Here is a 22,091-nt window from a genome sequence, read left to right on the forward strand (position 1 = left end):
AATATAAGCAAAAAGAAATGAGAAGGGAACCAAAACCTGTCACCACAAAAATCAACTAAACACAAAGGGAAATCAGGGACAACAAAACTGTAAGACATGTAGAAAATAAATGGCAAAATGTCAGAGGCCTTCCTTAATAGAAATTATTTTAAATGCAAATGGTTGAATTCTTCAATCAAAAAGGCAGAAAGATTGGCAGAATAAATAACTATTGGGCCAAAGAAGAAATCATAAAGAAAGTTAGAAAATTACTTGAGAACAATGAAAGTGAAAACACAACATAAGAAAACTTCTAGGATGGAGCAGAAGCAGTGCTAACAGGGAAAGTTGTAGCTATAAACACTTACATTTAAAAATAAGAGAATGGGGCACCTGGGTGTCTCAGTCAGTTAAGCATCTGACTTTGCTTAAGTCATGATCTCACAGTTCGTGAGTTCAAGCCCCACGTCAGGCTACATGCTGACAGCTTGGAGCCTGGAGCCTGCTCTGGTGTTTGTGTCTCCCCTTCTCTCTGCCCCTTGCCCACTCATTCTCTCTCAAAAATAAATAAACATTAAAAAATTTAAAAAATAAGAGGCATCTTAAATCAACAACCTTACTTTTCGCTATAAGAAACAAGAAAAATAAACTAAACCTAAAGCCAACAGAAGGAAGGAAATAATAGAGATTAGAGCAGAAATCAATAAAATAGAGAATAAAAATAGAGAAAATCAATAAAACCAAGAGTAGATTCTTTGAAAATATCAACGAAATTGAGAAACCTTTAGCTAGACTAAAACAAAAAGAGAGAAGACTTAAATTAATAACACCAGAAAAGAGATCAGGGACATCACTGTCAATTTTACAGAAATAAAAAGGATTATAAGAGAATACTATTAACAATTGTACATCAGCAAGTTGGACAACCTAGATGAAATGGGAAAATTCCTAGAAACACACAAATACTGAAAATGAATTATAAAGAAATAGAAAATCTCAACAGATTTATTACCAATAAGGAGATTAAGTCAGCATCAAAAACTTCCCAACAAAGAAAAACTTAATGAGATGGCCTTACTGATTAATGCTATCAAACATTAAACATATTACTGCCTACATTTCTCAAACTATTCTAAAACATATGAGCAGCAAATACTTCCCAACTCACAGCATGAGCAAAGTGAATGAAGCCAGATACAAAAGGATGAATGCTATATGATTCTACGTATGTGATGTACCTAGAATAGGCAAATTCATAGAAACAGAAAGTGGAATAGAAGTTACCAGGAGCTAGGAGGAACAGAAAATGGGGAATTGCTGTACATCTAATTGTGTAGGGGAAGTCTATGTAAACAAAGACACAGAGTGAAGGGACCTGGGCTTAAATTATGTATTGGCTCTGCCATTTACTACATGTGTGACATGGGTCAAGTTAATTAACTTTTTCAAATCTCAGTTTACTTATTTGGAAAAAACCCAGGATCACAGTCACACCAAACTCACAGAGCAATTGTGTGGGTTAAATAATACATACAAAGCACTTAACAAAGAGCTTAGCATCTAAATAAGTGCTCAATGAATGTTAGCTATTATTAACCTTAGAATGGTTTCTGGCACATAACTCCATACATTTCTGCTGAAGGAATACATGCAACTGCATATTTGCTATAATAATGAAATTGATCGGAGCCACAGTTAGGGGAGGGGATGGGGTCCAGAAGAACTTTTTGGAAAGACAGCAACATGGCAGAACAGAACCCAGAAATATAGTCTGTATGTATTTGACAATATGATAGTATGTATATGACAGGTTATCTGTACATCAGTGCTACTTGTTGGATCACCCTTTTCCCAGGAAGAGAAACCACAATTTTCATGTCCTTTTCCTTCTTGCACATTTCATCCAATTCTTCCTTAAGAAGGGGCTGGAAATCTGGCATAAAGGAAAAAATTACATATACGTATGCTTGTATCTTACGGGTAATTTTTGCCTCCTTCCACAAAACTCTTACCGTATTTTCAACATGTAATAAATATTTAAAATCAAGTCTGGCACATGAGATTCTCAAGTAACATTTGTTGGAAGATCAAATTTATACCTGAATAGTTACTATATTCCCTTACTCTACCTACAGGGATGCTCTCTGTGACACTTCTGTCAGGGTACTATTTTTATTTATTATTTATATCTCACTCTTTTAATATTTTTAAAGTAATTTCTACACTCAAATGTGGGGCTCAAACTCACAACCCCCAAGATCAAGAGGTGCATGATCTACCGACTGAGCCAGTCAGGTGCCCTTCTGATTCTCTTTTTAAGAAAAAGAGGGGTGCCTTGGCTGGCTGAGTCTGTAGGACGTGTGACTCTTGATCCCCAGGTTGTGAGTTCAAGCCCCATGTTAGGTGTAGAGATTAGCTTTAAAAAGAAATAAATAAAAAATAAAGAATGTTTTTTTTTTTTTTTAAATTTTTTTTTTAACGTTTTATTTTATTTTTGAGACAGAGAGAGACAGAGCATGAACGGGGGAGGGTCAGAGAGAGAGGGAGACACAGAATCGGAAGCAGGCTCCAGGCTCTGAGCCATCAGCCCAGAGCCCGACGCGGGGCTCGAACTCACGGACCCGTGAGATCGTGACCTGAGCTGAAGTCGGAGGCTTAACCGACTGAGCCACCCAGGCGCCCCAAAATAAAGAATGTTTTGAAGCAGGTTTCAGTGTTACAAGATAAAAATAGGGAATTGGGAGAGAATATCGTTATTTAATACAACAGAAAGAACAGCATATGCCAATAAAGTTCACAGTTGGTAGATTTGGGTTGCAAAATAGGTTCTGAGCTTCCTAGCAGCCATCACAAGGAAAGTTAATTAAATAATTCACATGGTCTGTATGATTCAAAAAATAATTACTCAGCTATTTCAGTTACTGAAAATGGAAGTTTTCCTTTGAGTTATTAAAGAATTTTTTTTATATAAATGCCTTTAAGAACATACTACACTACATGAAAAAATGAGTTTCATTGGTCAATTTTGTATTTCAACCCTTGATGTAAAGATCAGCAGATGGATTCCAAAAGGGATCAAAACAGTTTTGTTTAGGTCTGAAACTCTGATAATTTAGCTTCACGGATATGATTTTTTTAAAAAATCTTGTATCCAGAAGAAATTATTGTACAATAGTCTTGCAAACATATTTGTCCCTTACAATTCAGTTTAGATGCATATTAGGAAGTAGAGATTTCACAGCTACTATCTCTAACCGGGACCCCTAATGTCTCTAATATTATACCTATGTCTTTAAGGAGGATACCTTTGACATCATTTTATGAAAGTTCTGGAACCTCCAAGGTCACATGACTGAACGGGAAGCCATTTTACAATCTCCACGGGTCGACCATGGAGTACAGTGAGGAGGAGCCTCCCAATTCTTTCGAAAGTGATTCAACACCAACAGCTTCAACATCAGAAGTAATGGGCTCACAAGATCCCCAAATTCCTGAAGACAGCGTAGCTGAATACTTTGGCGACCTGGGGGCCGAAACTGCCACCAATGAAGGCACCCAAACTTCTGCCGATGGCACCCAAGCCGATGTCGATGGCGGCACCGACATTGCTGCCAAAACTCCTGAGGAAAACTTACTGGAAGGGACAGGTAAGTGGTGTTAAATTTTTTTTCCCTCACAAGTTAAGAGAATTCTTTGGGGGAAGTGAACTACTAGAAGTCTCTTTGGACTGAGACTCCCTTCAGGAGAAATAATCGGTGTCACGTGTGTCCCTGTCCAAAAGATGTACTCTAGTGACGCTCTTGAGGAACAGGGAAAGGCTAATTATGTAAGAGTAGTTTGGGCGCGGATTGTAGTTATTTAATGGTTTTGCGTGGCGGCCTGTTTGTCACCAGGCGAGGTCGTCTTGCTAAGGGACAAATCTGGCCAACTTAACGGATTCGAAGAGCAACTGAATGTGCCACCCCTTTTACAAATACTACTGCGCACCGGTAACACTCCCGCGGCCTCCCTGAAGGTCGCCCCGCTGTAAAAGGAATTGGTTTTGAAACTATGCTCGGCAAGGTTCCTCCACCCCCACACTGCGCTGCGCTCAGCGCCTTTCAAACCTTCCAGCTCGGCATGCGGTGAACTGGCCGCTGCTTCGAGGCCACCCGCCGGTCGGGTCGGGGGCCAGGTCGCGGAGGCGTGGCTAGGCGGGGAGGGGCGGCGCGCGCGGCTCCTACCTGTCGCCAACGCCGTCGGCCCGCAGCCCGCCTCCACGCCCGCAGCCGGGGAGCCCACCCACGCCCGCCGCCCGGGAGCCCACTCACGCCCCCTCCGGAACCCGTCCCCCACCCCCACTCTGGGGAAGAGTGTCTGCGCAGCCTTTCCGGTCCTGGCGTAAATCAACGAGGAGCGGGTGAGTCAGGAGGTCAGAGGGCTCCCGGGCGGGTCAGCGCCCAGCTCCCGCGCACCGGACTTCCTTATCCAGCCCGCCTGGACGGCTAGGCGCGAAGGCTCGGGGCCCCTTGGTCCCACGGGAGGTTTTCCAGGGAAATTGGATCAAAGCCTAGGAGCTGGACTCTTCCTTGGAAGCTTAGCGCTCCTGGGATAAGGATGAAGTGGTCATTGCCTCATATTGCAGCCAGTGGCTATGAACTTGAGAAAATACCAATTTAGGCTTGTGCTGACTTGTGCTGCCTGGAGCATGCTGTTAGGCACCCTCCAGCTAGCTATAATTCTAATTCCAATCCTGATTCCGCTGAAACGAGATGGAGCTGGGGGTGGAGAGTGGTCCTGTTTAGTTTAATTACTTATTAAAGAGTGCTTGTCTGAAAAAAAAAATGGATGCCTTTTTTAAAAATAAATACAATACAACCGGTTCATTGGGTAGATGAAAGTAACAAATTTTAAAAATAACTAAGACTCATTTCAACTGAGGTTGTCCACCTTCTCTGAAATAGTTTCAATTCTTACATTCTTTCCTTTATATTGAGAGGAGTTGCCAGTAAGGCATTGAAATGAACAAAATACCTTAGTCTTAGTTCTGAAAAATCTAAAAGTTATTTCTGATCTGATAAAATCTTGCTTAGCAGCTGGTTCTTCAAATAATCTGTATTTCTGCTCCCAACCTTGTGTTTGCAACTGTCCGTTCTGTTAGGCAATGTGCCCAGCCCCAAGGTTTTTATTTAATTTACTTTATTTTAATTAAATTTTTGCTATGTTCACATTTAGATTTTGTATCTGTGTGTGTATGTGTGTGTGTATCTGTATGAAGCAGGAAGAAAATAAATGACTATCACAAATAATCCATCTCTCTCCTCTCATCCTGGGTGTCTCCTTTTCTGCTGCTGACCTCTCTTGCTTTCTATGCCTTTCTGGTGGTTTCTGAAGTCACACTAAAGGACTGGTGAATGATTTCACCATAATAGGGTCTCAGACTCACTTTAAGTGTTTTTAAAAAGGGTTGCAATTCTTTTAAGTGAGATTCAAATGGTTTACAGAGTATTAGGGAGCTGTGGTTAACTGGGGATTTTAATCTAATTTAAAATACAAGATTTTATAACTTGGTATGTAGCATAATGTCCTTAGAACATAGGAAGATCTTGTCTATTTTCATATATGTATATTGCTTTCTTTCTACCTTTTCAGAAAAAATTTCCTCAGAAGTGTGAGCCCTAAAATGCAACGTGCAAGCCACTACAGATTTTTCCCAAATAGCTGGAAAATAAGATTAAAAATAAAAATCAACTTGGATGGGATTATTCACTTTACAGAAGTTTTTTTTTATTTTTTAAATTAAAAAAAATTTTTTTAACGGTTTATTTATTTTTGAGACAGGGAGAGACAGAGCATGAACAGGGGAGGGTCAGAGAGAGGGAGACACAGAATCCGAAACAGGCTCCAGGGACGCGGGGCTGGAACTCACGGACTGCGAGATCATGACCTGAGCCAAAGTTGGCCGCTTAACCGACTGAGCCACCCAGTATAAATAAATATTTATTTATTTTTAAAATAAAAGGATCCATCTTAGAATTCCTTTAAATAACTTCTTAGGGGTATTTCAAGTAAGTGGTAGTTGTGCGGATTAAATAAAATAATAGACCTAATGCACTCAATGAAGTGCCTGCCATATAGAATGTACACAGTGAATGTTAATAATGAATAAATTAAATTGGATTTTATGATCTGTCATATCACCCCTTCAAGAAAGTACCCATTCCATGAACCTAAGTGTACTCATATAGATAGCCTCGTCGTAAGAACTGGACTCCTAACTTTTAAACAAAGTAGTTTCAGAATTGTTGATGCTGACTTTAGAGTCATAGAACCTGCCTGCTCTCCCTTGGGCTTAATTCATACCAATCCATTAAGGTGAATGAAATATTAAAAATTAAGCTCTTTTTTTCCTTCAAATCATCATAGAACACTTGTGCCAGTGGTTTTGGTTGATTCTGGACTTTGGCACTCTTCCCTGCAGAGGCATGTAGTTTGCTTCGGTAGCCATCATAGCGCTGATGAATTGTAGTCCTTTACCTTAGAGTCTAGCAATATCATTAAGAAGACTAGGGGTGCCTGGGTGGCTCAGTTGGTTAAACGTCCGACTTCAGCTCAGGTCATGATCTCATGGCCTGTGAGTTTGAGCCCTACATCGGGCTCTGTGCTGATAGCTTGGAACCTGGAGCCTGCTTCGGATTCTTTGTCTCCCTCTCTCTCTGCCCCTCACCTGCTCATGCTCTGTCTCTCTCTGTCTCTCAAAAATAAATGTTAAAAAATTTAAAAAAAAAAGAAGACTAAATCATGTTCCATAACAACTTTACTTCATTTGTTATCATGTAATTTGGGCTATCCTTGGAAAGTCTACATATATTGGAAGGGAGATCAAGTGACTTTTAGAAATAATCAAGTTATGTCACGTAAGGTACTTCAGAGCTGTACACACAATGTTTCAGTGAGGGTTGTGGGCAAGATCTTGTATAATGTAACCAGTACTACCAGAAGTGGTCAGCAGAGGGGGCAAGATGAGTTTTTGGTCACTTGCTATTTTGTGTTTGCTTTCATGAACTCAAAAACAAGAGATGAGTAAAAGCCAGGATGAACCTCCTCAGGAACTTGAGAACCAGTTTATATTGCGTCTCCCACTGGTAAGAAACCCTTGTATCTCAGACCACATATCTTCAGTGCATATGTATTAGCTCTGCTTGGATTCTGTAGCATTTCTATTTAAGGTAGGCTATAAAAATTAAGAACATTTGTTTCCCAGGAATCACATTTTATTATACAGTCCTATTCTAGTGTGTACTCTTTTAGCAGAATTTTTTCATCCTGTACATGCCACCTATCATGTGGGTTGATTTCCTAGCAAAGGGCTGTGACAGTGAGGGATCCAGTGACTTACCAGAGGTGCTAACAGCCTGTTCACTGAACAGCCATGATAAGACTCCTTTAAAATCCTTTCTGTCACCTCAAAAGGGGCAGTGAAAGGGACCATCACTATTTCCTCAAATTCATCACCATGCAAGGCTGTTGAAGCTCATCTGAACATTGTGTTAGGGTCTCTTCCCCCATTGATACCTGCATTCAAGTAGTATTTAGTCTAAGAATGTTGTATTAAGGACGACCTTCAGAAAGATATTTCCCCAATTAGGGCTAATTAATATACCCAGTAAACTGCAGCTAAGCCTTTACTTAGCAACTACAACTGAAGGGCAGCAGTGAGAGGCAGGAATGTAGGGCTTGAAGAAGGCATTAACTGTAGCTACTAAAAACCAACAATGAGATTAGAGTCAGCCTCATCCTAACTTGACTTAGCGCACCATATGTCATGGTACATGACACTGTTCCTAACATTTGGGAGATTTAAGGTTTTATTTAAGGGATGACTGTCTGTAATACATCTATTAGCTGCCAAGTAGACAATTCATCCTTCTGATTTTTCAATCTACCTCCTTTTTAGGAACATGCATTTACTGTCAGGAAGATGGTACATTCTGGAAGTGTTGCCATGAAGGATAAACTAAAAATTGACTTATCTTGTAAGTAGCAAATACCCGTCTACCATACATTGAACAGTTAATTTATTAAGGGATTGCTATGTACCAGACACTATACTAGATACTAAGGATGAGACAAAGAGCAGAATATGGTCTCTGCCTTGAAGACCCTAATAGAGGCTTAAGTCACTCTCATATCTTCTTTTTGAGGAAAGGAAGTAGAAATTATGTAATTTGAGGTAATTATTATGCTGTGTATAAGGAAGAATTGGCGGGAGGTCAACGGTGAGATTTGTATACTTCTGTTTGTCTCTTACATACAAACTTTGTGATTTCTGACTGTCGAGGGTAATGATAAATGAATGTCCTGTACTTTTTTTTTTATAACAGTGACATATCTTTCTCTCTTTTGAATAATATTTATTAGGATTTTTAAATACAGAGAAGTATATAAAGAAGAAAATTTTAAATGGCTTATAATCCCATCACTCAGGTAGCCCTTATTGACATTCTAAAAAAGGTAATACAAGTTCATGGTTAGAAAATTTAAATATAACCAGAAGAAGACAGGAAATAATAAAGATTAGAGCAGAAATTAATGCTATCGAAACCAAAACAAACAAACAAACAAAAAACCCCAGAACAGATAAATGAAACCAGAAGCTGGTTCTTTGAAAGAATCAACAAAATTGATAAACCACTAGCCAGTTTGATCAAAAAGGAAAAAGAAAATTTAAGTATAAAAGTTCAAAAAGAGGAGTGAAACTCTCCTTGCAGTACCCCAACATTAATGCCAAAGATAACTAATAATAATTGTTTCTCCTTGTTTCCTTACAGACAAAATTTTTATTCATGATACCAACATTTAAATCCCCTACATCTTTCAAGTTAATTGAAAGAATTAAAGCACCATGTCCAGCATCTTTCTGCATTTTTATTTTTTCACTTAATATTAGAAGATTTTACTTGAATCCTCTTGTGTTAAGGGACGAGCAAAAGTTAGAGACATCTGGGCAGGATTCAGAGTTGTCAGTATATGAATATATATATTCCTACAGTGTATGGATATTGTGTAGAATCTTATCTTGGTGAAGCTAACTAGAGATTATAACTTCAGATATACTAGCACCTTTCTGGGATCACCCCTTCCTTCACTTGACCCTTTGAAAATACCCATGTACAATGACATAATTGAGTGCTTCTAATGGGGTCAAAATGAATGGGGTTGAAAGAATGGAGTTTGCCTTTCAGGATGAGAATGAAACATTCGCCACTTCATCCACATTTAGTTCACAATGATTACAAAGAGACTTAGCTACTTTTGATCCAGTAGAGTAAACTGAGAAAAAAGAGCTCCATATACCCTGCCTTCTTTTCTCTGGGAAGTTACCAATTACATACACAATTCTAGCATTATGAGAAATAGTAGGTTTTGCTGAAAGACTGGCCTGTCCCACTTAAGTCTTCGTTACTTAAACCCCAGGATGCTTAAGAGTACATTGGGAAGATGTTGGCTTTAATTTTTCCTGCCTCTCTTCAGCTGATGGACGTCATGCAGTTGTTGATGTAGAAGATGTCTCACTAACTGCTAAGCTGGTTGATTTGCCTTGCATTATTGGAAGCCTGAAAACTCTTGATAAAAAAACTTTTTATAAGACAGCAGATATTTCTCAGGTATGGATGAGTTTTCTTAATCTACTAGTTCTTACATCCTTCGAGGAATCCCTTTCTCCCTACTTTTCTCTTTCTTTCAGTAGTCCTTTCCACTTGGTGAATGGCTGCTTATCATTTCTAATTCACAGCTCAATTGCACAGGAATACAGTGTCATGTTCTGGTTTGGTATTTGATCCATAACTTTTGACTTTTATCCAGATAGCTTTTATATAAAAAAAGGTTCAGGTTTGCCATTTATGATGATTGCCATCTGAAAAAAAAAATGAGGATCTGGGATCTTCTTCTGAACTTTCTGCTAAAGCAAGATGCTGTTAATTCTGGAGATTTATATTTGTTTTTTTCATCATCTCAACTGTTGATTTCTTGTTTGCCTTCTAAATCAAAATACTAAGATATATTTGTTCTTAACATATTCCCTCTGAAGTGGTAAGTACTTGAGCTAAAAACAAACAAATAAAAACAAAATCTAGAATCCATATACAGTGTTGCAGAGACCGACAGAGAAAGAGAGAGAGAATTAATATGCATGTATATGTAATACTTGGCTTTCTGGAAATGCCAAGTACTATCCTCCTTACTGCTTACTATGCTCCAGGATTTCTGGTAGTAAAAATGATCATGATTCATTTCTAATCCAGGATTCGTGACCATAGTCAACTTCTTCATCTGTGTTAAATGTAGATGCTTGTGTGCACTGCTGATGATGATCTCCACTCTTCTCTGGAAGAATCAGTTACCTCTACTGACCTTAACGCAGTCATGAAAAATGAAAAAGAGAGAGAGCAAAAATATGTCTGGAAGCATGGCAGTAAGTCACCAGTCCCTTGCTTACTTTGGCTGACTACATTTAATCTACTGAATCCTAATTACTTGTGAGCCAGGGACCTGTTACCACACTTAGGTGTTTGGTTCATTAGACATCCAGACACTCTTAAAGGAACGGGTCATGTCGTGAGCCAGTGGCTTTCTCTTTGTCAAATTCAGATAGATATGTGACTACCAACAGTCATATATACATTTCACCATGTTGAATTTATTTTAGTTACTCCACCACTTAAGAATGTCAGAAAGAAAAGGTTCCGCAAAACAACAAAAAAGGTTAGTTGCATGCTATTTCTGTGTCTACTGGGTGGATTGGGAGAGGAGTTAGTTGGGGATTAATTTGTTCACTCATTTATATGTTCAGTAAACATCGATTATGAGCTAAATGCCAGGCACTGTGCGGTAGCAGTTCGGAGTATATAGTGAACAGAAACAGACCTGATCATTTAGGGATCTGGATGTGTCATGAATTTGAAACTTCTGCTAATGCTTTGCTTTCAATTGCAAAATCTAGTTTTAAAGTTTATTTATTTATTTTGAGAGAGACAGAGACAGTATGAATCGGGTAGGGGCAGAGAGAAAGGGAGAGAGAGAGAATCCCAACCAGGCTCCACATTGCCAGCACAGAGACCAATGTGGGGCTCGAATCCACGAAACCATGAGATCATGACCTGAGCCGAAACCAAGAGCTGGAGGCTTCCACCCAGGTGCCCTGCAAAATCTAGTTTTAAAGTGAACCCATCTAGAACCTGAGACTTGGAAATTGTGGTTCTATTCCTAGCCTTACCTCCAATTTGTAGAATCTTGGGCAAGCTACAGGAATATTGTAGCTTGTCTGCTTTTTTTAATTAACTTTTTAAAAAAATGTTTATTTACGTATTTTGAGAGAGAGAGGGAGCACATGTGTGTATGCGGGGGAGGGGTTGGGCGGGGGGGTGCGGAGAGAGAGAGAGAGAGAGAGAATGAGAATGAGAATGAGAATGAATCCCAAGCAGGCTCCACACTGTCAGCACAGAGCCCTACTCGGGACCCAATTTCACAAACCCCATGAGATCATGACCTGAGCTGATACCAAGAATCAGATGCTTAACCAACTGAGCCACCCAGGCGCCCCTATAATTAACTTTTTATTTTGAAATAATTGTAGGTTCACATGCAGTTGTAAGAAATAAAAGAGAGATGCTATGTACCCTTTATCCAGTTTTCCCCATTGTAATTTTTTGCAAAACTATAGTACAATATCACAAACAGTAAATTGACATTATCACAATTCACCAATCTTACTCAAATTTCTCCAGTTTTACTTGTGTGTGTGTATGTGTGCATGTAGTTCTATGCAGTTTTTTCCCATATGTATGTTCATGTATCCATCTACACAGTCAAAATACTGTGCAGTTTTGTTACCACAAGGATCCCTCATCTTGCCCTTTTATAGTCACATTTACCTCCCTCCTACCCCACCCCTCGGTCTCTAACCCCTGGCCAACACTAGTATGTTCTCCATCTCTGTAGTGTTGTCACTTTGAGAATGTCATATAAATGGACTCATACAATGTGTAACATTTAATGCTGGCTTTTTTTCCCCCACTCTCCATAATTCCCTTAAGATCCATGCAAGTTGTTGCATGTATCAGTACTTCATTCCTGTTATTGCTGAGTAGTATTCCAGGGTATGCACATACCCCAGCTTGTTTACCTGTTCACCCACTGAAGGACGTCTGGGTTGTTTTCAGTTTTTTACCATTATAAATAAAGCTACATGCAGGTTTTTGTGTCAACATAAGTATTCATTTCTTTGGGATAAATGTGCAGCGGTGCTATTGCTGGGTCATATGGTACTTGAATGTTCAATTTTATGAGAAACTACCATACTGTTTCCAAAGTGGCTATAACATGATATCTTCCCACTAGACTGTACCTGTGATCCACTTACTCTAAGTCCTCACCAGAATTAGGTGTTTGTCACTCTTTTTTATTTTAGCCATCTGATAGATGTGTAGTAACCTTGTTGTGGTATTAATTTGTATTTCCCGGATAGCTAATGATGTTGAACATCTCATGTGTTTTTTTTTTATTTTGCCATCCATATATCCACTTCAGTGAAGTGTCTGTTCATGCCCTTTGCCTGTTTCCTAAGTGGATTTATTTATTGTTGAGTTTTAAGAGTTCTTTTAATATTCCAAATATTAGTCTTTTGTCAGATATGTAGAAATTTGCAAATATTTTCTCCTAGTCTGTAGCTTGTCTTTTCCTCTTCTCCACAGGATCTTTCAAAGAGCAAAGGTTTTTTGTTTGATTAAGTCCAACTTACAGATTTTTCCTTTTTTTAATGTTTATTTATTTTAGGAGAGAGAGAGAGTTAGTGGGGGAGGGGCAGAGAGCGAGGATGACAGAGAATCCCAAGCTCTGCACTGTCAGCGCAGAGCCCAATGTGGGACTCAAACCCACGAACCATGAGATCATGACCTCAGCTGAAATCAAGAGCCAGTCACTTAACTGACTGACCCACCCAGCTACCCCTACCATATCTTCTCTATCCATTCATCCATCAATTAACACTTGGGCTCCTTACATATTTGGCCACCTAGGTGCCCCTATAGATCTTTCCTTTTAAGGATCTTTCCTTTGTGTCAAGTTTAAGAACTCTTTGCCTAGCCCAGATCCTGAAGATTTTCTCTTATTTTTTTCTAAAAGTTTTACATTTTACATATACGCCTGAAGTCCATTTTTGAGCTAATTTTTGTAAAAAATGTGTTTAGTTCAAGGTTTGTTTTTTTTTTTTTGCCTTTGCATATCCAGTTGCCCCAGCACCATTTATTAAAAAGACTCCTTCCTCCATTGTATTGTTTTTTGCACCTTGTCAAAATCAGCTGGGCATTTTTGTGTGTGTCTGTTTCAGGGTTCCCTATTCTGTTCCATTAATCTGTGTGTTGATCCTTCTACTGATATCACAGTGTAGCTATATAATAAATGTTGAAATGAGGAAGACTGTTCTCATTTTATTTTTGTCAAGATTGTTTTAGTCATTCTAGAGCCTGTACCTTTCCATATAAATTTTTTTTGTAAGTTTGAAGTTTAGAACAAATTTTCTATGTCTATAAAAACCTTGTTGGAATTTTGGTAGGAATTGCATTGAACCTATATATCAATTTGGGGATAATTGACAGCTTTACTATGTTGAATCTTTCACTCCATGAACACAGTTGCCTTGGCTTTTATACTGTCAGTCAACAGTACTTATTGAGTGCCTACTAAATGTAAAACTAAATTAAGAATAATTTTAGAATCCTTTAAGCTTTAGTGAAGTAGAACGGTTGTAATAATAACTTCATTGTTTATTGTGTTTTATTTCATAGCTCACTGATTTCAAACAAATTGAAGAAATCAGCTTTCCTGAGGTAGAGCTATCATTATATAACTTTATTGTTTACCCTTAGTGTGTTTTATTTCATAGCTCATTAGTTTAAGGCAAATCAAAGAAATCAAAAAGGTTACTTTTTGGCCTTCATTCTCCTCTCTAACTGCCACTGCCATACAGGTACACTAAATTAGTTCACTTAAAAATGGATTCATTGTTTAATGCCTGATAACTCCTAGAGGAAAAGATACAATTTGGCCAGTGACTTTGAATTCTAATCTGCTTTTTTCTCTGATACTTATTTTAAGAGCCATTTTTTGGAAGCCAGTATTCACTTTTACCAGCAGTTGTTTGCAATTGCTTATTCCCCCTCAAAGTTCTAATTTCTATTTGTAGCATGACGAATTGGTTGCTGTGGAGATAATTGTCTAAAATTGGATTTAAGGGAGAACATGTAGCTAAGACCCAGTTTTTATAGGAAAGTCTTTAATAATAAAGATGTGGAAAAGTGAACTTTGGGAATTTGGATCTTTAAGCCAAATTACTTTTAAATAACAAGTAAGGAATTGTAGTTGTTTGCCAGTATGGGTCAGGGCCAATAATTAATAACTGAGGCCTAAGGGTTGTGCTTCTGAGAGAAGTCTTTAACACAGAGTTGCAGATCGAAAAGATTAAATGTCTCAAGTTAATTTGTTTGAATGGGAAAAAAAATAAGCTTACCATACAGAAGCCTAGAGCCTGGTCAAAGATTTCTTCATAAATAGCATTACTTAAAGTAGAAATTGATTTGGATGGATATTAAAGAGACCTAATTATTTGAATTCATTTGTATGTAGGAGCAGGGCATTCCTGCAAAACACAGGGTGTTAAATGACATTACTGATATCCCCACTTCCCCTGCTTTGGTTCAATACACTGAATCTCCTGATGTGGAAAAGGAAGTGAAAAGACTACTGTGTTCAGATGCTGAAGCTCTCAGTGCTCGTATCCTTTTATACTAAATATTTTCCTTGTAGCCTGTTCCGCCCCATATGTACTTGCTGACAAGCCCTCACTTCTGGTATTTGTGTACTAATTTTGGTGTGTAGAACTTCAGATTTTTGTTACAGAAATGTTACTTCCTAGCTGGGAATAGTAAATTAACACAATAGAAATGTATTTACTTGTGTAATCCAATAGGAGGTACTTCTTCATACTAGGAATCCAGATACAGATGGCCTGAAGTTGGACCAAATTAAATAGCACTTTCACTCAGAGAACCTCTTCCCTTTCAACTGTGTCTTCTCCTTTCTTTCTGCTTGTTCCTTGACCACCACCCCTCCTTTCAGGATGGGAAGTCATTGCTGAAGATGAAACCAAAGAAATAGAAAGTCAAGGCTCTATCCCAGGCTTTGCAATGCCCCCAGGAATAAGTGGCTATAAGCAGGGTCATTTCTCATCAGGTATGTTAATAAAGACAAAACAAGAGCTTCAGAGAAGGCAGGTGTTGACTGTGCAGAAGACCATTCTCCAGAGACTCACAGGCCAATCACAGAAAAAGGATGCCTTGGCCTTTCTTTCCTCTTCCTTCAGTGCTTCAGGGGTTTTAGACTGGTGTTGTAATCTCCCATCAGTCCCTGGTATCCTAAATTCCTATGGGCCCTTACATACTCTAAATGTCTTGATCACTGAATACACGAATGAATGTTAGTGTTTTGCATTTCCTGCCATTGCCTTAGGAAGGGAAGGATCTTCCTGTGAGAAAATTATTTATAAAATTCATTGGTTCCCCAGTGAATTTGAGGGAAGGAAGATAACTGCAGCTTGAGTAAGAGTCATTTGAAAAGATTCAGATAGATTCACCTTCCTCTTGCTTGAAACCAATAGAATATGGTATGTTTCGGGAGATGTTCAGTGATTCTAGTAGCAACAATGATGATGAGGAAGAGGATGAGGATGATGAAGAGGATGAAGAAGATGAAGAAGATGACTACGATGATGAGGATGAAGTTGAGAAAGATTATTATGAAGAGGATCTGGAAAGGGAGCTACAGGCCAAGTTCTTTGCATCTGGCCAGTATGAGGCCAAGGAAGGAGCCAGTTCAGCAGGTAAGTTATGGAGGAAAAACCAAAGAGGTGGGACAGAGTGGGTGGCAGCGCTGAAGATTGACTTTAAACATGTGTTAGATGCAAGGCTAAGTTTGAGAAGTTACGGTTGAGATGTGGAGTGGAGTTTTGGTTGACTTTGATTTTGGTCCACTAGTTTGGGCTATGTTTAGTTAAAATTTCTGTCTGTCTCTGTTAGTCATGGATATTCAGAAGCAGATTCATTACATGGAGAAAAAGCTCCAAGAGATTCAATGCAAAGCACAAAGACAGAGGGATCTCTTAAAGAAAGTGGAAAACCTGACACTCAAGGTAAATTCTTGTTGGCTGGAATAAAGTTACCTTGATATCCTACTTTCAAAATCCCATCTTTGTGTTTCTAACTTGTATCATCCTTGTGCAGCATTCTTACTCATTTTTTGACCTAAAACAACCTCTTAGAAACCCCTAATAAGATATAGCCCTATTTCCTTTTATCTGAGTAATTTTGATTATCTCATACAAGAATTTTTGAGAAGAGACAAGGAGACTTGAGATAATGATTACCAATACTGAGCATCTGTTATGTGAAAGGCACAAAAAGAGCTAAGTATTTTACATGTATCATCTCATTTCATCCTCACATTCCTGAAATACAGGTACTGTTGCTAATCTTATTTTATAGGTAAGGAATTGAAATTCAAAGAGGTTAAGTAACTAGTGGTAAGACATAGATTGAATCATGTTGTTTGTACCAAAATGTATTCATTGAAGTGAAAGAAAATTAACGAAGTTCATTTTTAAATGTTATGATGCATGCCTGAACAAGAATAAATATCTTGCTTGATTTTTATTAACATATATTTCAACAAAAGGAAAGTGGATGTTTAGGCCATGTTTACATCCTTTTTTATAGTGAGGGAAATTCTGAAGCATCTGGAAAATTCCTTGCCAGATTTCATTTTCTGGAGAGCCGTAGTCATCAAAATGTAGTAACTCAACACAGAACTGTACCTATTTAGAATATTGTCCTTTACATTAACCAAGTGAGATAATAGATGTGGACACACTTTGAAAGATACAGTTGTATTGATGTTGCATGGAGGACTAGTTAGGAATAATAATATTCTGCCCTAGTGCAGGGAAATGAATGAGTCAGCACCAAATTCCAAGTCAGCTTTTTTAATAGTTCACCACAGTCAAAGGATTTGTGCTAAACTAGAAAAAGGTAACATGAAGGCATTCCAACCATTTATTTTAAGGCAAGAAAAAAATATCGTGTGTAGGTTTATAAAATCAAATCAGATGGCTCTGTACTTAGGGGATGCAGTTTTTATACTCTGAATCCTTTAAAAAGAGTGCTCTTTTGTTATGACTGACAGTTTGCTTATCAAATTATTTGCCAAACTCTTTGTCTCACTTCATTCTCTTTTCCTTTGAGACTCAGCATTCATCATTTATACAATTTGTTTTCCAGAGTCATTTACAGTCTGTGCTGGAGCAGCTTAAGTTACAGGAAAAAGAAAAAAATGAGCAGGTGAGAAGTGTTTTCAAATCAACCAGAAAACATTTGATACAAAGACTCCCCAACCCCACCCCCAAAGTCATTTCTGGCTATTCCTTTCACAGGATCAGTAGTGACCAAATCTTCTAAATGAGGATAGCAGGTTGGAACAAGGTTTTTGTGAAAATTCACTCATTCAGCAGATACTGAATGCCTATTAAGTGAAAAGTACAAGATGTACATACCGTGTTGAATAAGACAGAGTACTTGTCCTCATGGAGATGTCTAGCATGGAAGATTGACAGTGAACAAATTAACATACAAATGGAGAAGTGCAAATGGCAAAAAAAAACGTGCTTTGAAGGAGGAAAAAACATCAGTGGTGCTATTTGAATAAAAGGAGTCCTGAATTAAATGGAATTAAATTAAAACGATGGGCCTTTCTGAGGAGGTGATACTTAAGCTTAGACCTAAAGAGTCAATCTGAGCGAAGAGGGAATGGAGAGCCTCTTGGGTGGAGCATATGACAGGTCCCCCATGGGGGAAAGAACCTGGCCTTTTTGAGGACTTCTGGGCTATTTAAAGCAAGGAGGAGCATGACTTAACATAAGGTTGTAGAAGTAGGCAGAGGCCATAGTGTATGGTCCCTTGCAGGCCATGATAAGGAGGATGGGTTTTAGTCTTAAGTGCAGTGGGAAACCCTTGAAGAGTTTTAAGCTGGAGAGAGTCACATTTAATTTAAACTTTTTTTTTAACTTTTTTTTTAACGTTTTATTTTATTTTTGGGACAGAGAGAGACAGAGCATGAACGGGGGAGGGGCAGAGAGAGAGGGAGACACAGAATCGGAAGCAGGCTCCACGCTCCGAGCCATCAGCCCAGAGCCTGACGCGGGGCTCGAACTTACGGACCGTGAGATCGTGACCTGAGCTGAAGTCGGATGCTTAACCGACTGAGCCACCCAGGCGCCCCTAATTTAAACTTTTTAAAGACCACTCTGATTCTTATCTGGAGAATGGATTATGGGGGGGGCAAGACTAGAATCAGGGAGGCCAGTTAGGAGGCTGTGTGGTAGTCTAATAAGAGAAAATGACAACCTGAACTAAGGTGGTGACAGTGGCTATGGAAAGAATATATATATATATTAACTGCAATAAAAATGTTTTTATAACCACTTTGTTGAGATATAATTCACGTACCATACATTTAAATTGTATGGTTTTGGTATTTTCACAGAATTGCACCACCATCACCACAATCAGTTTTAGAACATTTTCATCACCCAAAAAGAAACCTCTATTCAATACCAGTCATTCCCCATTTCTTCTGAATTTCTACCACTTGTCGGACCAAGGCAACCACTAATGTACCTTCTCATCTACTTTGCCTATTCTGCTTATTTTATCTAAAAGGACATATATAATGTGTGGTCTTTTGTATCTGGCTTCTTTCACTTAGTATAATGTTTTCAGAGTTAATCCATGTTGTGGCATGTATCAGTAGTTTATTCCATTTTGTGGGTGAATAATATTCTAATATTCCATGTGTGTAAGCATACACACACACCACGTTTTGTTTATCCATTCATCCATTGATGGACATTTGGATTGTTCCCACCTTTTAGCCATCATGAATAATGCTGCTACAAACACTCACATATGAGAGAATATATTTTAAAGGTAGAATGGATGGGAGTTGGGCCAGTTACTGGGTGTTGAAGGAAGTGTTAAGGATGCATGCCAGATTTCTGACTTGAACAGCTGTATTATTTCAAGCCACAAGAGAGTGAGAAGACTGAAAAGAAGGTACTGTAGGATAAGTGAGGGTCAGGTAGCTGTACAGAAGATGTATGCTGGCTTCAGCCCTATAAAATTGAGGGTAATAATCGTAAAGGAACTGGGGGCCATATGATGATGGGCTTAGCATGGGGCTCTTAAGATAGAGACACCAACTCCCATCCCCGTTACACATACAAGCAAAGCCAGGGGAATTCTATATATTCCCTTCCAGTCAGCAAATCACTTAACCAAGTACTGCTCATAAACAACCATGTGAACAATTAACGCCAAATTGCTTTAGCACACACCAAACATCTTTGTTTTCATCCATGTAAATAGTATTGGGGAGTGCTATTTTCAACATGGAAATGTAGCTGTGAACTTTATTCACTCACATTCCTTTACCTTATTAGTTCATTTATAGGCTACTTGAAGCTAGGTTCTGTAGTAGGGAGCTACAAAATGCTTACAACCCAGTCTCTGCCTCCAGGTGGGAAGAGATCCATGAGAAGGACAGGAATTTAAAGGAATGAAGTCTCACTTTTGTCCATAGAGACTAGGGATGACTTCATAGAGAAATGATGTTTGGCTGGTTCATAGAGAAATGTTGTTTGGCTGGAGCCTCAAAAGATAGAGTGGGGTTTTAATAAGGAGATAGGGAAAAGAGGGCATTCTGTATAGAAAGTAGCATGCATAGTGGCTCAGAGATGGTGATGACAGGCTAGAGTTGAGATTTTTTGTTTAGGGCATAATGAGCCACCAAAACTTTTTCACCGGGGGAGTGACTCAGGAAGATGTCTCTGCCAGCAGTATGTAGGAGAAATTGTTGAGTGGAGAGATACTAGAGGAAGATGCAAGTGATGGAAGGAATCAGAGCTTAACAATTGATTGGATTCATGGGCCCAAAAGGAGAACAAAGAGGAGTCCAAAGCCTGAGTAACTGGAAAATGGTGTGCCACTAACAGAAGACAACAGGGAGGGAATTGTTGGGGGCGGGGGATGGAGAAGATGATGAGCTAAATTGGAAGCACGTTGAGTTAGAAGCACTTTAGAAAATGGGAGATTAGAGAGTGGCTCATGCAGAGAAATGATCATTGAAGCTGTGGGGATAGATGAGTTAGCCAGGTTGACTGTTTAGCAAGAAGTCCAAACCTGGGGAAAAACCTTCCTTTAGGGGGTGGTGAGAAAGAGAGCCCACAAAAGGGAAAGAACTGGAGCAATCAGTGGTTGTAATCCTGTCAGCACCAGAGTGTAGCCTCTAAATTACTGTAGAAGCAATTCTCGTAATTTGGTAGGTGATGTGCAGCATAGGATCACTTTCTAATGCTCCATTCCTTTCTTTCACAGAATGAAAATCTACACTGGTATGGAGTGACCTAAACTGAATAATACTCAAAACCAATCTCTGTCCCAAAGACAGTATACCTCTCAATGTTTTTGGTCACTTTGCCATTCCAAGTAAAATAAATAAAGAGAGAGATAGATAAATAGATAAATAGGTAAATAAATAAATATTGGTCAGGTCTTTGGTTCAGTTTCCAAGTGTATCATAACATGGTAAGAAGCAGCAACTAAGACTTGGTTTAAGATCCAATGTGTTCAGTGGGACAAAAGCCTATCCCAATTGCTTTATTTTCTCACTCTTCAAATGTGGCTACAGTGATCCCTCTGTACACTCTTCACAGAAATGCAAAGTCTTATCAGAAGCATATTTAATTTTGAAGCATATTCAATTTGAAATCTTCTTTTTAGAAGTTTGGCACAGTAAAAGACAACGTCATGCAGTGTTGTACATGCATTCTTGACTGTGGCACTGTTCTTTGGAACATTGCAAGCCTCAGATAACCATATAAAATACAAATTACAGTAGTTCTTTTTGGTTCATACAAGTAAATCCTAGATCAAGTAACGGAACCTAAGATTTCAGAGCAATTTTTCATATTTTTCTGCCTCTCCCTACAGCTCATTTTCCTCCGGGAACAATTGAAATCTATTTTGGAGAAGTAAGAGAGCCTTCAGCCTGGCACATGAACCTTGGATTCACTATCCAGACTGAAGACTGGATGAAATTGTACGTGTTTCTGTCCCTTTCATTGCCGTATGCGAAGTCATTTGTTATTTGTTGATCTGAAACTTTTTATGCTAGTCACATTTGAAGTTTATAGCTGTGTTGAAAGGGACAGAACATAAAAAAGTAGTAGACCTAAAATCCCAACTCAGTATAGAACTTCCCTTCTCTTTATCAACTTGATAATTGCTTACATTGCCTCTGCTCTGTTGGTGCTATCAAATGATTCAGCCATGCTTCCCAAAGACAGTCTAGCCTGAAGGCCATAGAGCTAGCTGGTTTGTGTATGTTTTCAGTTCCCTTCTTCTATTAATTTTAAATATTTCCTAAAACATGGAACAAATCATTTCTACCAAAGGCTAGGACCTCTCACAGTGAATTAAGTGCCTATCTCCCAGCAGTTAACACCAGCTTGTGTCCTTTGTTAAGGTAATAGGGGCTGCTTTCCTGCTCAGGGATGATTTCTTGCTGCTGCTATCTTTGTTCTGTTGTGTTTTTAGGGATTGTGTCTGGTTATTATTTGACAGCTAAGAGAATAGTTAGGACAGAGATGAAATTCTGAGTTGTTATCCTTATTCTGAGCCTCTTTATCCTAACCCCCATCAGAAAAGGTTAGGAAAAATCAGATGCCTGTGATGCCTGTGAAGACTCCCTTAAAAACCCTGAGTGGGTTTATTTTTTCAGCTGTATTGTTAAAGTTTTCTGGCCTGTGTTCTTTAAGCAATAAATAAATTCTTCATTTTAATTGGATTGCTGTCACTTTATTAAACCGCCCCCATGATGAATACACTCATATCCAAAAGGAAACTGGAGAGACAAGCAATAAACTCTACCATTAGGAAATGACATAAGATGCTGTCAATACTGGGGCA

At 38.7% G+C, this 22,091-nt stretch overlaps 1 protein-coding gene across 1 annotated transcript; it reads left to right on the plus strand.

Moving 5' to 3' along the window:
* Positions 1-3,351: 3,351 nt before the first annotated feature.
* TAF7L (TATA-box binding protein associated factor 7 like) lies at positions 3,352-21,964 on the plus strand. Its single transcript, XM_081792505.1, has 13 exons — positions 3,352-3,626; positions 7,036-7,103; positions 7,916-7,994; positions 9,493-9,626; positions 10,309-10,435; positions 10,670-10,725; positions 13,806-13,847; positions 14,644-14,791; positions 15,136-15,249; positions 15,674-15,895; positions 16,092-16,204; positions 17,349-17,408; positions 21,114-21,964. Exons 1-13 carry the CDS (start codon positions 3,371-3,373, stop codon positions 21,156-21,158), a joined length of 1,464 nt encoding a protein of 487 aa, XP_081648631.1. The 5' UTR covers positions 3,352-3,370; the 3' UTR covers positions 21,159-21,964.
* Positions 21,965-22,091: the final 127 nt, after the last annotated feature.

The sequence above is a fragment of the Panthera onca genome, chromosome X (assembly GCF_046562875.1).
Source record: "Panthera onca isolate mPanOnc1 chromosome X, mPanOnc1 haplotype 2, whole genome shotgun sequence".
NCBI classification, from domain to species: Eukaryota; Metazoa; Chordata; class Mammalia; order Carnivora; family Felidae; genus Panthera; species Panthera onca.